At 39.2% G+C, this 18,398-nt stretch overlaps 1 long non-coding RNA gene and 2 gene segments (V, D, J or C); 1 reads left to right on the top strand and 2 right to left on the bottom strand.

Moving 5' to 3' along the window:
• Window positions 1–5,902, top strand: part of LOC108315341 — a 271,354-nt gene extending 265,452 nt beyond the window's left edge. Inside the window, exon 3 of the long non-coding RNA XR_001829886.2 lies at window positions 5,791–5,902. This is a non-coding gene — a long non-coding RNA (uncharacterized LOC108315341). The remainder of the gene's footprint in view (window positions 1–5,790) is intronic.
• LOC108315321 overlaps window positions 1–6,357 on the bottom strand; it is a 307,441-nt gene extending 301,084 nt beyond the window's left edge. Inside the window, 2 exon segments of the C gene segment in view lie at window positions 5,789–6,069; window positions 6,220–6,357. Coding sequence covers window positions 5,789–6,069; window positions 6,220–6,271 — 333 coding nt within the window.
• Window positions 6,358–10,206: 3,849 nt separating this feature from the next.
• LOC119473609 lies at window positions 10,207–11,344 on the bottom strand. The segment is given in 2 exon segments: window positions 10,207–10,854; window positions 11,105–11,344. Coding segments are annotated over 2 exon segments (411 nt in total).
• Between the last annotated feature and the right edge of the window lie 7,054 nt (window positions 11,345–18,398).

Below are 18,398 nucleotides of genomic sequence, written 5' to 3'. Positions count from 1 at the left end.
GGTGCTGCCTTTGCAATAGTGAGTGAGTTCTCACAAGACCTGGTCATTTAAAAGGGCGTGGCTCCTCCCCTTCACGCTCTCTGTCTTGATCCTGCTCTGGCCATGTGACATGCCTGCTCCCCTTTTGCCTTCTGTCATGATTGAAAACTTCCTTAGGCCTCCCCAGAAGCCAACCAGATGCCAGTACCATGCTTCCTGTAAAGCCTACAGAGCCATGAGCCAATTAAAACTTTTTTTCTTTATAAATTACCCAGTTTCAGGTGATTCTTTATAGTGGTGCATGACTGGCCTAATGATGAGGAAGATTACATATTTACGTTTTCGTGAACAAGTTTCCCATAAGCCTGTAGGCACACACAATGCAAGAGTGAAAGAGGCTTAGCAGCCTCCACCTATATACAAAGGATGTATGAGAAAGCCTGGGTGTCAAGGCAGAAGACTGCTGAGCAAATTGGAACTGAGAGTGGATCATTACTTTAAAGATACCTGAAAATGTGGAAGCAGTTTTGGTACTGGGTAACAGGCAGAGGTTGGAGAAGTTTGGAGGGCTCAGAAGACAGGAAGATGAGCAAGTATTTGGAACCTCTTAGGGACTGGTTAAATGATTGTGACTAAAATGCTGATAGTGATATGGACAATGAAGGCCAGACTGATGAAGTTTCAGATGGAAATGAGGAATTTACTGGGAATTGAAGCAAAGGTCACCCATGCTATTCCTTAGCAACAAAGTTGGCTGCACTGTGCCCCTGCCCTAGAGATCTGTGGAAGTTTGAACTTCAGAGTGATAATTTAGGTTATCTGGTGGAAGCATTTTCTAAACAGCAAAGCATTCAAGATGTGACCTGGCTGCTTCTAATAACCTATACTCAGATGCAGTAGCAAAGAAATGACTTAAAGCTAGAATTTATATTTAAAAAAGTAAAGTGTAAAAGTTTGGAAAATTTGCAGCCTAGCCATGTGGCAGAGAAAGAAAACGACTTTTCAGGAAAGGAATTCAAGCAAGCCACTGAAGCAACCTTTTGCTAGAGATATTTGCATAAGAGAGCCAAATACTCATAGTCAAGACAATGGGGAAAAGGCTTCAAAGCATTTCAGAGACCTTTGCAGCAGTCCCTCGCATCACAGGCCTTGAGGCCTAGGAGGAGAGAATGGTCAGGCCCAGGACTCTGCTGCCCTGCACAGCCTCGACATTGTTCTCCACATCCAGGCCACTCTGGCCATGACTCAAAGGGGCCCAGGTACATCTCAGGCTGCCACTTTGGAGGGTTCAAGCCATAATACCACAGTTTCCATGTGGTTTTAAGCCTGTAGGCACACACAATGAAAGAGTGAAAGAGGCTTGGCAGCCTCCACTTAGATTCAAAGGATATATGAGAAAGCCTGGGTGGCAAGGCAGAAGACGACTGCAGGGGCAGAGCCCCCACAAATAACCTCTACTAGGACAGTGTGGAGGAGAAATAGGAGTTGGAGGCCCCACACAGAATCCTCACTGGAGCACTGCTTAGCAGAGCTGTGGGAAAGGGGCCACTGTCCTCTAGACCCCAGAATAGTAGATTCACTGGCAGCTTGCACCCTGTGCCTGGGAAAGCCACAGGCGCTCAACAACCTGTGAGAGAAGCTGCCGGGGTGGTGCCCTGCAAATCCACAGAGGTGGAGCTGTATGGAATAAGGCTCTAAATCTTCCTTCCTCTTTTACCTTTCATCTATCACCAGTCCAAACAAAGATGCTAGGCTTTGCTCAGATCCAGATTAAATGATAGGATTCTGTTAGGAGTGTGGCTTAAACCAGTACAGCAGGTGGCAGGTGCCCTCCTGCTCTGCCAGGTAGGCTGAGGACCCACTGCCTCACTTGGCCTCTCAACTCCATCTAGGGAGTCAGAGCTGACACAGGACCATGGTTGTAGTCTTCCCAAGAATTCTCTGTTCTCTTCCACCACCCACCTAATGCTAAATGTCCTTCTGTTCTCCTTAGTCTTGTGAGGGACCCTCTCCTGTTCTTGTTCAGATTGTGACAAATTCTCAACTGTCCAGGGCTATGAACTCAGGAGCTAGTGTCTCAGGGCCCCTTTTCCCTCTAATTGTTGCATTTGCTGAGCATGCACTTTTTTTTCTTTTCTTTCTTTTTTTTTTTTTTTTTTTTTTGAGACAGAGTCTTGCTCTATTGCTGGAGTACAGTGGTGGGATCTTGGCTTACTGCAACCTCCACCTCCCCAGTTCAAGTGATTATCCTGCCTCAGCCTCCCAAGTAGCTGGGGCTACAGGCATGTGCCACCATGCCCAGCTAATTTTTTTGTATTTTTAGTAGAGTACTGGGATTACAGGCATAAGCCACCATGTCCAGCTGAGCATGCAAAAAGCCTGGAACAATGACCAATAATCCCTGGGCAAAGAAGCCTTCTCTATCTAGGTCTTGGATGTATGTTTTTAGGGTTATTATTACTATTTTACCAGCAGGAGTGTATAGAAGATTCTCAGATAGTAAGAGAAGGTTCCTTTGAGGTTAAAGTAGTTAGAGAGAGACAGAGAGTAAGAAAAGATACCTGCCATTTGCTGAGCATGTAGGACATGCTAGGCATTTAACCCAAGTGTTAAAGCCATATCTCATAAAAGCTTGCAAATTAGAGTTGCTATCTCATTAAAAAAAATGGAAACACTAAAAGCTTAAGCTATTTGCCTACAATTATTATTACGTAGCTATTATTAAAGCAGAATTCTCCTGATCCAGTGTCTCCCACTTACTATGATGTCTTTGCAAGAAAAAAAATCAGTGTGGTTACAACAAACACTCTCCTTCCTCCTGTGCACTGGTGTTTTTGTATGACAACCCTGGGAAGCGTTCTGTTTGTGCCTCTCAGCACTCAGTAATATAAGGCAGTGTCTTCAGGAACCAGATTTCCAATGTACAAATTTGTTGCATTTGCTGTACTCTTTTAATAAAACTTTCCTATGGCAAAATTGGCATCTCCTTTTCCAGAGTATCCCCACCCTCTGTAAAGAATGTATTCTGGTGCCTGGTTTGGACAGTGTCAAAACAGGTAGAGATCAAGATAGCTCCCAGATGATGTACCATAGTTACAAAGTAGGTGCACAGCCTTCCCTTCTGTTTCAGATACTTCTGTCTCCTGGGGCTTGATCCAGCTTCTCTTCCAGGCCCTGCAACATAAAACACTCATCAGTCATAGGTCAAACCAGCCACCTTCTCCAGAAGGGCCACCCTAGGTACAGGATAGGGCTGCTACCTTGGAGAGCCAGTGCTAAAGTTGCTATTCATTGTTTCTTCTGGATTCCTAATTTATGACCTTATGTTATTCAGTGACTGCTTCAAACTGGTAGCATTTCATAATCAATTTACTGAGGTGAGTTTTCTGGAAGCTTTTTATCACAACTCACAGGTCAAAAGTGGGAGGATCTTAACCATGTAGACTTTTTTAAGGAACAAAAACACCTCTTTTTGCAGTGACTTTGAGAAACACTCTTTGTTTGAAATAAGTTGAATTCCTCACATCTCTCTAGACTTATTTTTTCATATTCATTGACACAGATGAAATGGAAAGTAAAATGCTAAATAGTTAATAGTGGTAATGTCTGTAGGTTGAGGTTATAGATGTTTCTTAAATTTGTTTTTTCTTTTGTAACAAATGAATGTTTAGTCTTAGAATACATGTTATTTTGGTGAGAGGTTAATCTTTTGAGGTGTAAATTGTTTGGTTCTCCTTAGGAAAGAAAACAATAAAGAGTGAAGAAGAAACTTTCCCCCTTCCGTCTGCACATTCCCCTCAAAGACAGCCACATCTCTGGCTTCTAAATCATAAACTCTTCCAGTCACAGAGCCAGAAACAACAAGTGTCTTACATAGGGTTTTCCACTCTATTTTTTAGCCTAAAATAAATGACGGTCAGATTTTCCTCTTACGTCCACTATGTGATTTCTGGGTTTTGGTGTAGATAGAAAGGAGGAGAGAAAGAAAAATGGACAGAAGTCTGTGCGGGCTAAAAATGGCAGGATACGTTCTATTAATTTTTATACCATTTCTTCCCCTCCTCTTTGAATGCTTAGCTGCCCTTTTCTTAGGCTATCTCCCCATTTCCCAGGCAGTGAAACCTAAACCATGCTCAATTTGCAATGACTTTTCTAACAAACTCACAAGCACGCACAGGTAGCCTTTACTGCCTATACTCTCCTACGCAGAGATGGGATAGTAAAGCATTCTACTCATAGGACAGTCCTTCAAATAACTTGCCAGGAGAAACAGGTCTTCTTGTAACTTTAAAACATCCCCAATTAAAGAGAGCATTAGTCCACAGTGATTTGAAGAGCTAGCAATAAAAAACCTTGTTTTAATGCTATATCATTTGGCTATGTAGAGTTGTGTCTATTCCTCACTGTAATTAAGCTACTATGAGTGTCAGATAATAATCATATGATACAGTTCAGCCTCCTTGGATTTTGGTGTATTAAAATGTGTATTTTTCTTTCTGAAATAATGATTAGTATTGAGTTAATAGTAGATAATTTGAAAAATAAAGATTATTATAAAGGAGCAAAACAATGAACAGTATTAGATCTAATATTCAAAGATAACTCATACTGTTGCAAACATTTTTGAGACATTTTATTCACATGTTATTGTAAATGTTATTTTATTTACATGTTAAACACATGTTATTTCAGTATTTTGTCTACATATTTTGTACATAATTGTGGTCACACTGTGGGTAAATTTTTTCCTCGGTGATGTTTAACACTGGGGCATGTAATGGAGAAAGTATAGACTTTGGAGTCAGATAGACCTGATTTCAGATTCTGATAGCTACTTGTCTGGGGTACAGGGTGAGGAAGGGGGCTTAACCTTTCTAAGTTTGCATTTCCTAATATGTTAACTGAAAGTAATATTGATGATCCTTCATCGTTATTTTGAGAATTCAATGAGGTGATATTTGCAAAATACAAGGCACATAGTACTTGCTTTTGATAAACAGTACTTCCATTGCAAGCTCTTTGTAAGTACTATATATGTGATTACATAATTGAAAGAATGTATCACAACATAAGTAGGCTGAGTTTATGTTAGCTTCATATAACTTACTTCAGCTAACTCCTTTCCTTTGGTAGGCTGCTTAAGGTACTAAATATTCAAATTAATGTGTAACATCTTGAAAAAATTTTATCACCACTTTAATGGAGTGCCTAGCATAGGCAACGATCCTAAAATGAAGATAGTAAGTAAGAATAATAAAATTGTGAATGAAAACCTTTTGTTTGAATCAGGTAATGAATGATACCTACTTGTTCCTACCCTTTGTTCTTTGCTAATAGGTCCAGCAAAAAAATGTTACAGGCAGAACTGTATTTATAAATGTATCTGTTCTGTGGAAGAAGATAAAACATCCATAGCTGTTAGGCAGATTCCCTAATGTGTAGTGCACATATGAGTTGCCCATATAATCCTGATAAAAGACCTCGCTTTCTAATGGTGTGGTAATGGAGTTAGTATCCTGAGTGACCCTCTAGAAATATTAGCTATGCTGAATCCCACAGAAAAATCACAGAGAAGGTAGTGAATGCAGTGACAAGACTCATCTGAATTAGGACTCAGTAAACTGCAAAAGTAATTGTCAACATGGGCACAAAAGTCTTGACCAATAACTGCTTTTCCTTAGAGTTTTTTTTTTTTTTTTTTTTTTGAGGGCTTGCTCAACATAGCAAGTTCCCCATCTTATGGTTGCAGAGCCTCAACTGTAGAATTTGAGTACAGGCTGCAGGTGACTAGGGAGCACTGTGCCTCCACAGCACAGAGGTAGGTGGCCGAGTCTCTGGTCTGCGTGGCTGTGATGTTCAGGATGCTGAAATGTTCTGTTTTATCTAATATGCTACTTAAGCTTCCAGACTTCTTTTCAATTCCACTTGAAGTTAGTATAAATAGAAATGTGGGAGCTTTCTTTTCCTGCTTGTACCATAGTAGGCTTCGAAAGTTAGCTGCTTCATAACTGCAGTTGAGAGTTACACTGTCTTCCTCATGGACAACCAGAGATGGAGGGCTTTGTACCACCTTGTCTTCACTGCTCACCCCTGTGAAGAAGAATGTAATAATTATTCACCATTGAAACCATAGGGCTCCCAGATAAGTCAGAATGAAGTCTGCTTTACCCTCTTAGTGTTCTGAGGATCAATCCTCAGGTTTCCTGGTTGCCCCTGACTCTTCGTAGTAACCCTACTTACAGCTCAGTTGAAGCCAAAAGATCAGTAATGAAGCCTGTGGACACTTCATCATCCTTCAATTATCAAGTGTGTTTTCCTGGGCAAAATGTGATTCACTGCCCTAAGCGCTTCCTTTTCTTTTTGAACCATCACTCTCCACCCCTAGCATGTGCATGTGTATGAGCACGCGCGTGCACGTGCGCGCGCACACACACACACACACACACACTCTCTCTCTCTCTCTCTCTCTCTCTCTCAGAAAAAGGGAAACAGCAATTTGGCTATTCAGCCAACTATTAAAAAATAAAGTGTCATTTGGTTCTATTCAAATTCAAATCCCTCCCACTCCATCACCCATGGGAATCATTCAAAATAGAACACTGCCATCTTGTGAGCTGGTGCAGAATAGCTGAAAACTTGTGTCCACGTGTTTTACGAATGATGGTAGATACTTCCACAATTGTCTCACCATTGAAGAACAGGCTACCCAAAGCTGTCCATAATTCCAGTAGTCAGTAATTCTATTGTTTCTTGTCCAGGATTCTTAAGGGAGTGGTCATGCCTGCTCCATGCCCATGCTTTCGTCTCCTTGCTAACTGAAACCTGGCATAGCCAGGCCATGACCCTGCAGATGATGGCAAGTCTCTGAGAAACAGCAGAGTTCCCAAATGAGAATAACCTCAGTTCCTCAAAGACCATGTAAGGGAGAGTCATCTGCTGAACTGGAATATCTGCTCCAGATTTTCACAAGAAAGACAAATAAGCTTTGTTCATTAAGCCTCTGAACATTTGGCATATATTTGTTAGAATAGTTTGGTCTTCGCTAATACACTTGGAGTACAGCTTTGCTTGCATTCCATCCCATAAATGTTATTACATAGTTTTCTTGTCATCGTCTAGGAATGTCTATTTTTAGTAAAATACATATAATCTATGTAGGTAGTGTCCAAGTCTGGGAAGACTAGTAGTTTCTTGCTTGATCTTTATAATCACTAAGAAAAAGAATTACTAATTAGAAAGTTCAGATCTCAAGGTGAAGACAAACACATTTGCATTCCAGAAAAGCTGAGTTGCCCAGTAGAGATGAAGTAATGGATCACTTGGTTTCCAAGACTACTTTTTTTGTGACAATGATAATTTGGCCTAATTCTCTGATCTTAAGCATGAAACAAAACCCAGAAACATGAAGTAAGAGACTGATAATCTGACAACACCACAATAAAGTAACTAATGCCTTGTTCTATTACTGCTTAAGAATATAGTTTGTACTGTTCCCATGAAGGTCAGATAATTTTATCCACTGTTTTTTGGTTATAAGTTTCCTTCTGCATTTCTGGGTGGCACAGAGACACAGATAATTAATTACCATCTTGCACCTTAATTCACATAACTTTTTTTTTTTTTGAGAAGGAGTCTCGCTCCATTGCCAGGCAGGAGTGCAGTGGCGCAATCTCGGCTCACTGCAACCTCTGCCTTGTGGGTTCAAGTAATTCTCCTGCCTTAGCCTCCTGAGTATTTGGGACTACAGGTATGCACCACCAAGCCCACCTATTTTTTTTTTTTTTAAGTAGACACTGGGTTTCACCATGTTGGCCAGGATGGTCTCAATCTCCTGATCTTGTGATCCACCCACCTCAGCATCCCAAAGTGCTGAGGTTACAGGCATGAGTTACCACACTGAGCCTCTCATGTAACATTTTTATTTGACTATCTTCTTTGTGCCAAGAACAGAAGTGCACACAGAAATGAATAGGGCAATCTGTACTTTCAATACTAGCCTACACTTTAAAAAGCCTTCTACAGAATTATTATTTAACCCAGCAATCCCATTATTGGGTATATACCCAAAGGGATATAAATTGTTCTACCATAAAGACACATGCACATGTGTGTTCATGGCAGCACTATTCACAATAGCAAAGACATGACGTCAGCCTAAATGCCCAACAATGGTAGACTGAATAAAGAACATGTGGTACATATACATGATGGAATGCTACACAGCCATCAGAAAAAATGAGATCATGTCTTTGGCAGCACCATGAATGGAGCTGAAGGCCATTATTCTAAACAAATTAACACAGGAACAGAAAACCAAATACCACATGTTCTCACTTATATGTGGGAGCTGAACCTTGAGTACACCTGGACACAAAGAAGGGAACAACAGACACCCAGGCCTTCTTGAGGATGAAGGGTTAGAGGAAAGTGAGTATTGAAAAACCTAGCAGGTATTATTACCTGGGTGTTGAAATAATCCATACACCAAAACCTTGTGCCATGCAGATTACCTACATAATAAACTTCGTATGTACTCCTGAACCTAAAATAAAAGTTAAAAATAAAATAAAATAGAAAACCTGCTATAAAATAATCTATAGCTTCAACACCGAGAAAGTTCAGATGGTAGATTTGTCTACACACAGCTGAATGGGAATGGGGAGGGGAGAAGAAAACATGTTTATCTGTGGTTAGCTAATACCCATTTTTTAAGTTCCTAATTGTAAGACAATTGTGATGGAGATCCTATAAATACCTGTAAAAGTATTACCTCAATTAAAACATTCCTAGGATTTTGAGGGTTATATCATATACACATGTGAGACCCACGGAAATATTGTGCTGGGTTTTCAGGGGACTGCTCCTCAGGGAGAGGGAAGTGAATTCCATATTGACTTTTAAGAACATGATGTTCTCTGTGAGACTTTAAAGCTATTAGCTTTATGAATTGCCTGGAACTGCCCATATCACTGTCAGGGGCAGTGTACCATTTTCCCTCTGAAACATCAGCTGATGCCTGTTGAGAGCTACTGATTCCCGCAGGACATTTGCAAGGAAGAAAATCTACAGTATATTTTTTGGAGCAAAACCAATACTACATTTGAACAGCTCTATAGAGCTCTTAACAGACTTCAGCTTCCTTTGGCACATGCTGTTAGGATAATAACAGTAATAAGAATATCAAGATGTATCATCAGAATCTTTTCTGGGGAATGAGGACCTAGTATGACGTGGCAGATGTTTTTGGATAGTTAACCCAACACTTATCTGCAATTGACATCTTTCATGTCTCAGAAGGGGGCTAGACAAATTAAATGCTCCCTTCCTCAACCTCCCTTGCAATTAGTGCTGGCCATATGATGTGGTTCTGGCCAATGAAATAAATCATATCTTAGACCTCTTAAGTAGATGTCTAGGACTGCAATTGCTGGGTCAAATGGTAACTCTGCGTTTAGCCATTTGAGAAACTGCCAAACTATTTTCTAATGTGTCTGTAGCATTTTACATTCCTACCAGTAGCAGATGAGGATTCCAGTTTCCTCACATCCTTATCAACACATAATTTTCCATTTCTCTTTCTTCTTCTTCCCTTTTTAAAAATTATTAACATCCTCCTGGGTATGATGTGGCAGCTCATTGTGGTTTTAATTTGCATTTTCCCAATGAATAATGATGTTGAGCATCCTTTTACATGCTTTTTAGCCATTTGTGTGTCTTCTTTGGAGCAATGACTGTTTAAATCATTTGACCATTTTAAAATTGGCATTTGTCCTATTTTCAAGTTGCAGGGGTTTAAAAATATATTATTGATATTAGATCATTATTAGATATACATGGCTTGCAAATATATTCTTCTATTATGTGGGTTATATTTTCATTTTCCTTTGTGGCAAATCTTGTGAATTTTGATGCACAAAGATTTTAATTTTGATAAAGCCTAATTTATCTATTTTTCCTTTGGTTGCTTTTTTTGGTGTTGTATGTAAGAGGCTGTTGCATAGTCCAAGGTCACTAAGATTTACAACTATGTTCTCATCTAAGCATTTGTACTTCCAGATCTTACATTTAAATCTTTAATCCATTTGAGTTAACTTTTGTACATGTGTAAGGCAGAGATCCAACTGTGGCTGTCCAGTGGTCTCAGCACCACTTATTGAAAAGACTATTCTTTTCCCATTGAATGGTCTTGTTGGAATAAATTGGCCGTAGACTTATGGATTTATTTTATTCTGGACTCTCATTTTTTCTTTATTGATATCAATCCGTTTTAAGAGATATTTATTAAAATATTCTGTAATTGTGTGTTGATCAATTCTCCTCATATCTTGATGGAAATAACAAAGAAAATCTATTATATACATTAAAAATGAATCGACAGGGGCAAGTTCATCAAGCAAAGAGCACAATCTTTGGAGGAACAAATCCTTGGATAAAGGAGAGTTGGAATAACAGAGTAATGGAATAACAAGGTCATAGGTGGCATGCATAATCACATTTCATGCCAAGAGGACTAAGAGCTGAAGGCAGCATAGAGACTGCAGTCCCAGCTGCAAGTTTGAGTACAGGCTGCAGGTGCTTGGGGAGCACTGTGTTGCCCGGCACAGAAGTAGGTGCCTACATCACCAGGCACGGAGGCTGAGATATTCATGAAGCTGTCCTTTCTGGTTATACCAAACTGAGCAGTCAGTCTCCCATTCCTGGTCAATTCGCCGCTCTTATATAAGGCTATCAAGAGGACAGGACCTTCCCCAGTGTCCTGCTTGTACCATAGCAAGGTGTTAAATGTACTTGAAGAAGTGCAGTTCATGGAGACATCCTCTCCTTCCTGGATAGACATAGACTGAGGACTCTGATTCATCTGCTGACCACTGACCCCTGTTTAGAAAGAGAAAAGAAGGTGGTTAAGGTTATCTTTAGATCACCTTTTTCAGAGCTGTGATAGACAGTATATCCCCAAACTTCCCAGCCCTGCCTCTGTATCTTTCCTTTTCTTCCTCCTTTTCTAGCTTTTCTCCTTCTGTTTTCCTCTTCTCATAGTCTCAGATAAAGCCTCACCCCCTGTCCTCATAGAATTTCCTCCCCTTTAGAATTTTCTATGACAGTTTCAGAAACTCCCAAGACTCACATGTCACCTGCATCCAGAGGATTATTAATAAATGTTCAAGGAGCATCCTTATTAGCAAAGAATTATTTCCTGAATGCGTTTTTCCTTTCGTTTGTTTTTTGCTTCAAGAAACTCCCCTGGGCTTAGAGTAACACTAAAAACACTATCACGAAGTTAAAATCTCTCTTCCAGATATCAGCCAATCAGGTCTCTTACCAGACATTTTCCCAGGGTTTTGAAGTAACCTTGAAGGTTAGCTATGAATAGAGACACTGCCCCCCACATGGTGAAATGCTAGATTTTTGTCCTTTTGTGTCACTTTTTTAGTTTCTTCCTATTTTTCCCTTTCATTTGATGAACACACTTAATGAGTACTCACTATATTTTAGAGAAATATAGAGACATGAACAAGACAGATGGGAACTCTGCCCCTGGGTACCTTATAATCGCTCTGAAAAATCAGTGAAGGCTAGGCTGATAATTAAGTATGGTGAATTGGAAACATACTTCTCTGTTCCTTTCTGAGTACCTGGTGAAATGAGAGTAAAAATGTTTTAAAAAGTTATGAACCCCAAACAACACATAGAACAGGCAAAGGATAACAGCAAGTGAGATGTTTTGGGAAGTGCAAGTGAATGAACAAGTGGTAACTGACTTAAATGAACTGGAGAAAACAAATTCTAAAGACCCACAGAAGCAAATGCCAACATAAATTCAGCCGCACAAAAAAATCTCAGTAAATAGGATACCTGGTACCTCAGAAGATTAGAGAGAGGGTAGGGGTAGGAGATTTTATACAGAAAATACAAAGTATAATTGAATAAATTGCAGTTGTACCCTCAGATTTCCCATTTGACCTGGAAAAGTCAGGCGCCCACTCCTTTCCAACCACTTTTGGGGAAAAAGACTATTTTTCTGAAGATATTGAATAAATAACATGAAATTCTGGGTTATCAGGCTTAGTTGAGAGTGAAGTGAAGAAATATTTAAAAACGGGAACTGGAGCCATTTTCCTTTGCTTGAATCTCAGATTTTATCCTACTAAATATTAATGACCATCCCAGGATTATTAGCCATTAAAAATCCCTTAACATAAAATGCAGAGACATAAATAAAAGAGAAAAAGACCCTGATAGAGGCAACATTAACTTTGCTTGTCAACACAGTGGTAGGAACATTCTGGCTTTTCTTTAAGAAGCAAATAAAACTTTGAATAGTAGCAAACCTCACTTTTATAGAATGGAATTTTGAAGAAGCTTGCTTTTAAAGATTAAAATTGATTCTGCAACTTGGACTTTCAAATGCCTAGGATCTGGGCCGAGCGCCTAAGCTATGCCATGAGGATAGCTTGAAGGATAGCATGAGGAAAGCTATGAAGCTTCAGTCCTGATTTAGGTAAATAGCTTCTGCCATCTACGGGCATTTGTGTTTTGTATCTCATTGTGCCCTTTAGACTTAGGAGGGCAGGAAAATCTATTTCTGCCTCCCTGGGCATCTTTCTTCTTTTAATTTCATTGCAATTTTTTCTTAGTTGTTTAGGTTTGCCCGTGATTTACTTCTGTCTATATTTAGCGTTCTTACCTTCTCTATTCCTATTATATGGTGGTATGTTTCCTAAAATGAATTGCTGCTTTCCACCAAATAAAAATGCAGATAATCTTATGTTGCTTTTTTTCTTTTTTAATCTCTCTGCAAGATTTTATTGAAAAAATATATTTTTTGGAAAAAGAAAACCCAGTAAACAGAAAGCAAAACACCTTCATTCAGATAAAAAATGCATTAATTCTATATTCTCTTAATGGCATGTGGGAGGCACAGAGATGACAGCTGCAGGGGCTCACCAATTTCTAACGGGTGTGATTTTCCGTATCATTAGATCTGCTGCCTCCTTGTGGTCATTATGGTTGTCGTTGCAGTCTCAGCAATGGTTTATATTGTTCCAGTTCTTCATGAGCCCTGCTGTCTCAGCCTTGAAAGTGTCCCTATTTCCCTGAGGATACTGGCAATACATTTCTATCTCCTAAAGGGGAATAAGCCAAGTAGTAGTGTAGGAATGTATGAAGGGTGGCATTAAGCTCTGGGATAACCATGACATATATTTATTGATCAATTTAAAGTATTTTTTGTCTATTGAAAGAAATGAGAATATATTACATAATAGCAAATAACATGAATTTTAAATATAATATATGAGAGTTCAAACAAATTTTATATACATACAGGGAACTATATCTCCCACGTCTTCAAGAATACAGCCTTACTTTCCCTTACTTTCCTTGGCTGTTAGCAGTGATTTGTAGGGAATTAAAAAAAAAATCACCGAGGTTATTAGGAAAACATATGTCTTTTGTTTGCAAACTATGCTAACCTAAGAAATACAGTTGCTGTGTATTCTAACATAATTATTCAAATGATTTTTTGATGAAATTGCCGTACCAGAAGATCAATGGTAGGAAATTATTCTAATGAGCTTGTTCAGAAAGAAAATTCTACTTTGAAAAGAACGATTGTTTCTATTTACAGTTCAAAGAGAAGGAAGATACCTACCAGGCACTCCAAGAAAACAAACAACAAGTAAATGTAGGAGGGCACTACTTTTGAGTACTGAAAAATGACATAGCTCTGGGCTGCATACAGTGTCCCCTGGGAGAGACATGGGGACCATGGAAGGTCTAGCTCAGTAAGTAGGGTCAGGAGCAGAATAACATATTGTATTAGTCCACTTGAGCTGCCATAACAATATACCACTCACTGGGTGGCTTAACCAAGAAAAATTTATTATCTCACAGTTCTGGCAGCTGGAAGTTTAAAATCAAGGTATCACATGGCCTTTCCTTGGAGTGTGTGTGTGTGTGTGTGTGTGTGTGTGTGTGTATGAGAGAGAGAAAGAGGGAGTGTGCTTTGGAGAATACACAAATATTCACTCATATTCACTCCATGACACATACTCTGTAACACCTAAGACATCAATCCATAACATAATTGTATGATATGCATTTTGACAGAGGCATATGCAAAGCAAGACATGCCCCCACACTCCAGGTGACTGGCCAGGACCATGAGAAAATTTGTTCAAGTGACATCTACTGACAGAAAGTGAGTGGAGATGCAAACTTACCACATGTCAGCAAGCGGTGGCCTTTATTTCGGGAGTGGCTGTGGCCTCCAATGGGCTTCCCTAGAATTCAAGTTCTCAAAAACATTCCTTGATAGGATTTTTCTTCTGACAAGTTCAGACATAACAATTTTCTTCTATGCTTATTGTGGTTCTCCTTGTTCCCATAGATTGGGGAACTGGAATGTCTTGCTTTAGAAAGTGTTCTTGAGCTAAGTTGAGTGTAGTTTCATTTGTGTCTAGAAGGCTGACATTGAGTCTACACAACTTGATTACATGGTGTCTATTGGTGTCTCTGGCCAATGATCCAAATTGGAACAGGTTTTATTATACAATCATGCACCATATAACGATGTTTCCATCAACAATTTATGACAGTGTTCCCATAAGATTATAATGGAGCTGAAAAATTGCTATCACCTAGTGACATTATAGCCATTGTAAAATCATAGCACAAATGCATTACTCACATGTTTGTGGTGACGTTGGTGTAAACAAACCTACTATGCTGCTGGTCATGTAAAAGCATAGTACATACAATTATGTGCAGTTCATAGTACTTGATGATAATAATAAGTGGTAATACCTGTTTGTGTATTTACTCTTCTATACTTTTAATAGTTATTTTAGAGTATATTCCTTCTACTTATGAAAAAAATTAACTGTAAAATAGCCTCAGGCAGGTCCTTCAGGAGGTATTCCAGAAAAAGACATTGTTATCCAAGGAGATGACCGCTGATGCATGTTATCGCCTGTGAAGACTTTCCAGTGGGACGGGATGTGCAGGTGGAAGACAGTGATATTGATGATCCTGACTCTGTGTAGGCCTAGGCTAGCATGTGTGTTTGTGTCTTAGTTTTCAGTAAAGAAGTTTAAATAATAGAAAAAAATTAAAAATTGTAAAAAGCTTATAGAATAAGGATATTAAAAAGAAAATCTTTTTGTATAGCTCTACAATGTGTTTGTGTTTCAAGCTATTACAAAAGAGATGAAAAGTTAAAAAATTAAAAATTTGTAAAGTAAAAAGCTACAGTAAAGGAGTAAGGTTAATTTATTGTTGAGAAAATAAAATTATTTTTAAATAAATTTACTGTAGCCTAAGTATATGGTGTTCATTAAGTCTATAGTAGTGTATAATATTGTCCTAGGCTTTTACATTCACTGACCCCTTACTCACTCGCTGAATTACACAGACCACCTTCCAGTCCTGCAAGCTCCATTCATTGTAAGTGCGCTATATAAGCATATAATTGTAATCTTTCTTCTTATTATTAAGATGCAGGGCGTTTGTGTGCAGGTTTGTTATATGGATATATTGCATGAGCCCTATAGGTGAGGTTTGGGATTCTGGTGTGCTCATCACCTGAATGACAAACATTGTATTGAATCGGTAGCTTTCAACTCTCATCATTACACACTTTGGAATCTCCACTGCCTATTATTTCCCTCTGTATGCCCATGTGTACCCATTGTTTAGTTCCCAGTTATAAGTGAGACCATGCGGTATTTTATTTTCTGTTTCTTAGTGATTCCACACAGGATAATGGCCTTCAGCTCCATCCGTGTTGCTGCAAAAGACATGGTTTTATTCTTTTTTATGGTTGCATAGTATTCCACGATATAAATATACCACATTTTCTTTATATGATCATACATTGATAGACACTTAGGTTGATTTCATGACTTTACTATTTTAAATAGTGCTTTCATAAATACACAAGAGCAGGTGTCTTTTTGATATAACAATTTTGTTTCCTTTGGGTAGTACTGGTGCTGCTGGGTTGAGTGTTAGTTCTATTTGTAGTGCTTTGGATAGCAGTGGTGTTGCTAGGTCGAATGGTAGTCCTATTTGTAGTCCTTTGAGTTGTCTCCATACTGTTTTTCATAGATGTTGTACTAATTTACATTCTCACCAAGAGAATAGAAGCATTCTCTTTTTTTTCCATATTCTTGCCAACATCTGTTTGTGTTTTGACTTTTTAATAATAGCTGTTCTGAATAGCCATTCTGACTGGTGTGAGATGGTATCTTATGGTTTTGATTTGCATTTCTCTGATTATTAGTGATGTTGAGCATTTTCTCACATGCTTTCTGGTTGTTTGTATGTCTTCTTATCCTGGTCAACATGGTGAAACCCCGTCTCTACTAAAAATACAAAAAATTAGCTGGACATGGTGGTGCGTGCCTGTAATCCCAGCTACTCAGGAGGCTGAGGCAGGAGAACTGCCTGAACCCAGGAGGCGGAGGTTGCGGTGAGCTGANCGAAACAGCCGCGCTGGTGACCGTGGAGCACCTCTGCCCGGGAATTTCCTAGTCTGTAATCTCAGCTACTCGGGAGGCCGAGGCAGGAGAATCGCTTGAACCCAGGAGGCAGAGGTTGTGCTGAGCTGAGACAGTGCCGACGCACTCCAGCCTGGACCACAGAGTGAGACTTGTCTCCAAAAAACCCCACAAAAAGCACTTAGCATCAGTTCACAATCATGGCAGAAGGTGAATGAGGAGCAGCAAAGTCACGTCTCATATGGCAGCAGGCAAGAGGGCATGTGCAGAAGAACTCCCCATCTCTAGGATTACATATCTAGTTGGTGTTTCGGATAAGACTGAAACCCAGTTCTGTCTGACTTCAGAGCCTGTGGTGGGCTGTTGTGAGCCAGGTTCCCAGGAATCAGACTCCAAGATGGAGAGTTGCAGTCAGGAAGTCTATTGCAGCGTGCTGTCAGGATCACATCTCGCTCGGAGCTTAGCTCGGAAGTGTCTTTGTCCCTTGCAGCCCTCCTACGGTGAGTGAGGCGTGGGGCCCGCCCGGGGCCCCCGGGGGCCCAAACTCGAAGCCCCTCTCTGGCTGCTGCGACTACGGCGGCCCAGCAGGTGGACCCCGGGGTGTAGCGGCGCGCTGCCTATTTGGCTCCCCTTTCCCATTTTTTAATGGGGTTATTTTTTTCTTGTTGAGTTGTCTGAGTTTTTTTTTTTAATAGATTCAGGATATTAGTCCTTTGTTGGATGACAGTTTGAAAACATGTTCTCTCATCCTGTAGGTTGCTTATTTCATTGATTATTTCTTTTGTTGTGTAGAAGCTATTTAGTTTAATTAAATCTTGCTTGTCTATTTTTGCTTCCGTTGCATTCACTTTTGAGATCTTAGTCATAAATTCTTCCCTAGGCCAATGGCCAGAAGAATTTTTCCTAGTTTTTCTTCTAGGATTTTTATAGCTTCAGGTCTTCTATGTAAGTATATATTTTATCTGGACTTAATTTTGTATATGGTGAGAGATATGCAGCCAGTTTCATTCTTCTGTACATGGCTATCCAGTTTTCTCAGCACTGTTTATTGAATTGGGTGTCCCTTCCTCATTGTGTATTTTTGTTGACTTTGTCAGAGATCAGTTGGTTGTACATATAGGGTTTTATTTCTGGGTTCTCTATTCTGTTTCACTGGTCTGTGTTCAAAATATGCAAATCAATAAATGTGATTCACCTTGTAAACAGAATTAAAAACCATGTGATTATTTCAATAGATGTAGAAAAAGCATTCAATAAAAATCCAACATTCTTTTATGACAGAAACCTTCAACAAACTAGGCATCAAAGGAACATACCTCAAAATAATAAAAAACATTTATGACAAATAAAAGCCACCCATGACATCACACCCAATGGGGAAAAGTTGAGAGCATTCCCCCTAAGAACAGGAACCAGACGAGGATGCCCACTCTCAACATAGTACCAGACTTCCTAGGCAGAGCAATCAGGCAAAAGTAAAAATAAAAGTCAACCAAATTAAGAAAAGGAAGTAAAATAATATGTGTTCACTGATGACATGATCTTATACCTAGAAAACCCTAATGAGTCTTCTGAAAGATGCCTAGACTTGATAAATTACTTTAGTAAGATGAATTTATAGACACCATTAACAACCAAGCTGAGAAAGAAATCAAGACCCCAATCTCATTTATGATAGTCACACTCACAAATAATAAAATACTTAGGAATACATTTAACCAAAGAGATGAAGATGTCTACAAGGAGAACTACAAAGCGTGGATGAAAGGCATCATAGATGATACAACAAATAAAAAAATAGCTCATGCTCATGGATTGGAAGAATAAATATCATTAAAATTATTACCGAAAGCAATATACAGATACAATGTAATTCCTATCAAATTACCAGCATCATTTTTACAGAATTTGAAAAAAAAA

Source organism: Cebus imitator, unplaced genomic scaffold (assembly GCF_001604975.1).
Source record: "Cebus imitator isolate Cc_AM_T3 unplaced genomic scaffold, Cebus_imitator-1.0 Scaffold170, whole genome shotgun sequence".
Classification (NCBI taxonomy): domain Eukaryota; kingdom Metazoa; phylum Chordata; class Mammalia; order Primates; family Cebidae; genus Cebus; species Cebus imitator.
The sequence above is the reverse complement of the archived record's forward strand: the minus strand, read 5'-3'. Positions and strand labels throughout refer to the sequence as shown.